Genomic DNA, 3925 nt, shown 5'->3' on the forward strand with positions numbered 1-3925 from the left:
TACTGTACCATGCATGCGTGCTTTCCTCCCCCCTTTTTTTTCTTCCGTTCCGGCCGTCTGTACAGCCTACACCAGTGTATAGCTGCTATGCTAGGGGAGGATCGTCTGCGCCTGGTGCAGTACGTACGTCGTAGCTAGAACACGCGCTTTAGCATCATTTCACATCGAGCGATCTTGGCCGTCCATTCCCCCGCGCGATCCGCGATCCTGTACTCTTCCATCACCTTTAGTTCTATATATGTATATTATTTAGAACCCTAGCCAGCTTGCATCCACCACCAAGCCTGCGCGCCATATGGTCGTCGATCCACAGCTCCCTCTTATAAATCCAGCTGCATGCCCCCCTCCCTTCTCGGCACCATTAAGCCAGCACAATTAAGTTGATCGACCGAAGCAATTACAAACTCTACTCAGCTCTCTCATCATCAGCTAGTGGTCTCGACCGCGGCTCATCACTGCCGCGCCGGCGTTACTGAAGAACTTGCTTGTGAGTTGTGACAAATATAGCCAGGGGCGACTAGCTAGCCAGCTAGCTAGCTAGCCAGCTGGTAACTGAACGAAGAAGAAGAGAGCAGAGCTTCCCGCGCGCACGCCGCCCGCCGCCATGGGAGGCAAGTCGTCCTTCTTCTGCCCCATCTTCAGCTTCCTGCGCAAGTCCAGGCGGTACGAGTACGACGACGACATGAGCGACTGGGACGGCCGGACCGGGTACGTGCGCAAGGTGCGCTCCAGCGACGAGGACTACGGCGGCTGGTGGGTCGGCGAGCGCGACGTCGACAGCAAGGCCTCCGACTTCATCAACAACTTCCACCAGAAGAAGGTCGCCGGCTAGCACTGCCGCCGCTACCGTTTCGCCGCCTTCATTCCCCAATCCGATCGACGACGCCGCGCGTGCCACTGCCGATCGACGACAGCACCGTACCACCGCCCGATCCACGTGCTCCTCCATATATATATGCAGCTCTCGTCGTTACATTTATTACTAGGTTCCTTGATCGATGCTCTTATATGTCGTTAATGTATGTTTATTATACATGTCGTGCTCATTTAATATATCAGAGAGGGTGATGAATAATTCGATCGATCTGCTGGACAGACCTAGCTAGCTAGATCGATCGTCGCTAGTTTGTTCGTTCGTGTGCGCGCGCTGTATGTACGTGTATGTGTGTGTAAAGAGGTATGCATGCATAGGGACGATGGAGACGCATGCATGTGTTGTACGTACATCGCACATTCTCATGTACATCTGTTAACGTTAATAATCACCAAATAAATAAATTATGCAGTATATATATATATGGTCCATCATGTTGTCATACCTGCTGCATCAATTTCTTCGTTCGGGACTTGCTTATATTTGCAGCACCATTTGCTTTCCTTTGATTAGCATCATGTGCACACGCATTAATAATAAGGCTTGAACTAATTGACCATTTGAGCAAACTTAAGGTGGCAGAGAGAAATCCACTGCGCACACTATTGCTTGTTGGGGCTTGCATTGGCTACACTCACTACCCGAATCGCAGGCTTTGCCGAGTGTTGCATTTTTTGCCGAGTGCCTTTTGTCGGGCACTCGGCAAAGAAAGATTTGCCGAGTGCCGCACTCGGCAAAGTTAGGCTCTCGGCAAAGAGCCCCTTTACCGAGTGCTGAACACTCGGCACAGGGGGCTCTCGGCAAAGACAAGTTTGTCGAGTGTCAAACTCTCGGCAAAGGGGGCTCTCGGCAAAGGGCCGTCAGCGGCCGTCCCAAAGCTGACGGCCGTTAGTCTTTGTCGAGAGCCAACTGCTGGCACTCGGCAAAGAGGCTTCTTTGCCGAGTGCCACATATTGGGCACTCGGCAAAATGCTCTTTGCCGAGTGTCTTCTATAGACACTCGGCAAAGTATATTTGTATTTTTTTGATTTTGTCTTCCAAACTTTTTGTGGTATGTTCCTACACTATGTAGACCTACATGTATCATTTGTGGACAATTATAACAGAGTTTTGAATCGTTAGTAGATTTAGTTCTCTTAGGTTTCATGTATCATTTGTATCATTTGTTATAATTGTCCCCAAATGGTACATGTAGGTCTACATAGTGTAGGAACAAACCACAAAAAGTTTGGTGGCCAAAACCAAAAAAATACAAATGTACTTTGCCGAGTGTCAGATGGTGACACTCGGCAAAATATGCTTTGCCGAGGGCCTCCCAGGTAGGCACTCGGCAAAGAAGTGTGAAGTAATATTTGCCGAGTGTCCCTTGGCCGACACTCGGCAAAGGATCCTTTGCCGAGTGTCGCCGATCTGGCACTCGGCAAAGCTTATTTTAAAAATAAAAAAAAAATCTTTGCCGAGTGCCAGATCGCGGGCACTCGGCAAAGAAGGAAAAATATATTTCCGCCCGGCTCCTTTCTTCTTCTTTCTCTCCTCGCTCTCTCTGTTTCTGAGCGCAGTTCGCCGCCGCGCTAAACTGCCGTCGTGCCGCGCCGCCTCACCGCCGCCCGCCCACGCGCCGCCGCACCGCCTCACCGCCGCCATGCCCACTCGCCGTGCCCACGCGCCGCCTCACCGCCGCGCCGCCTCACCGCCGCGCCGCCCACGCGCTGCCGTCCGCCAGCCGTCCGCCCGCTCGCCGCCGTCCGCGCCTCCGCCGTCCTCGCCTCCGGTACGTAATTGAAGAATGGATTAATTGTGTATATGGATATGGATATGGATATGGATATGGATATGGTTCTTCTAGTTTCCACTACAAATAAATAGTAAACATAAATGTGTGCATATGGATATGGATATGGTTGTTCTATTAATTAGTTGTAAAAATTAATATTAGTTGGTGATTGTGGATATGGATGTCGATTAAATGTGATTGTCGGCCATCGTGCCGTTGATATATGTGTGGATGTCAGCCATTGTGTTGTCAGTTTTATTTGCAGGTTTTGGAAACCTCCCCGTGCAGGGGAGGTGCTGCCGAAATTTTGTATTGACAGGCTTGTTTATTTTTTTGCAGAGGTCTTCGTAGCCGTTGCGGGTCTGCCTGCACCGTGTCGAGTCGCCACTGCACCGACCCGCCACAGCCCCACTAGCCTGACTCCACCGCCACCCTAGGTATAACCTCTATTTCCGCATCATGGTCGTAGATCACGTAACCCAGTTAGGCGTCTCTCGTTCGAAAGAGATACGGTGTAGATATGCAGATCTTTGCATATCTACAAATGTATCAGTTTCGAATTGTCCATGTTTTTTGGACAGCCCGCGGTTGCGTAGATGTTGTTAGTTTCCATGCTCTACTCCGGTCCGAGAAAGAGTTTCGGCGTCACCTCCCTGTTGTTCTCCGGACAGTACACTCTCCCTGACAGGACGTGTATCCGGAGAACAGCGGGGAGGTGCTGCCGAAATTCTATCTCGGATCGGAGTAGAGCATGGAAACTAACTCCATCTACGCAACCGCGGGTGGGATTAGGACCTATCCTCACCTATTAGAAGGTAGGAACGTAGTGTACATGCATTACATGTCTATATTAAACTATACTCGGTTATATATGTTAGAGGATGGAGGACCGTGAGTGGATGTACACGGGCCGCGTTCGACGTAATGATGTCACCCCAGAATGGATTAGGAAGACCGATGCTTTCGTGGAACGGGCATATGGCGAAGCTGCTAAAGGAGCTAGCCTAGTCCCTTGTCCGTGCAGCAAATGTGACAACCGGAAAAGAAAACCAAAGAAGGTCATGGTAGAACATATTTGGAAGAATGGATTTACGCCGGACTATACTCGGTGGATCTTCCATGGTGAAGCGCATCGCACGAGAGAGGAGGTGGTGAGACAACGCGTCGAGGATTACGATGCTGATGCTGGGGTAGCAGACATGTTGAACGACTATCACGAGGCACAGTACGCCGAAGGACGTACGGAGGACGAGCCAAAGGCGACCGCAAAGGCATTC

General features: G+C 50.7%; 1 protein-coding gene across 1 annotated transcript; it reads left to right on the forward strand.

The window, feature by feature from the left end:
• The first annotated feature begins 281 nt into the window (after positions 1-281).
• On the forward strand, positions 282-1296 carry LOC100277241 (OSJNBb0048E02.16-like protein). Its single transcript, XM_008680511.4, has one exon. It carries the CDS (start codon positions 605-607, stop codon positions 830-832), a length of 228 nt encoding a protein of 75 aa, XP_008678733.1. The 5' UTR covers positions 282-604; the 3' UTR covers positions 833-1296.
• The last annotated feature ends 2629 nt before the right edge of the window (positions 1297-3925 follow it).

This window comes from Zea mays, chromosome 4, assembly GCF_902167145.1.
Source record: "Zea mays cultivar B73 chromosome 4, Zm-B73-REFERENCE-NAM-5.0, whole genome shotgun sequence".
NCBI classification, from domain to species: Eukaryota; Viridiplantae; Streptophyta; class Magnoliopsida; order Poales; family Poaceae; genus Zea; species Zea mays.

What these genes read in the sequence shown, in the direction of transcription:
- LOC100277241 (XM_008680511.4), top strand. Translation starts at nt 605, where the DNA reads ATGGGAGGCAAGTCGTCCTTCTTCTGCCCCATCTTCAGCTTCCTGCGC.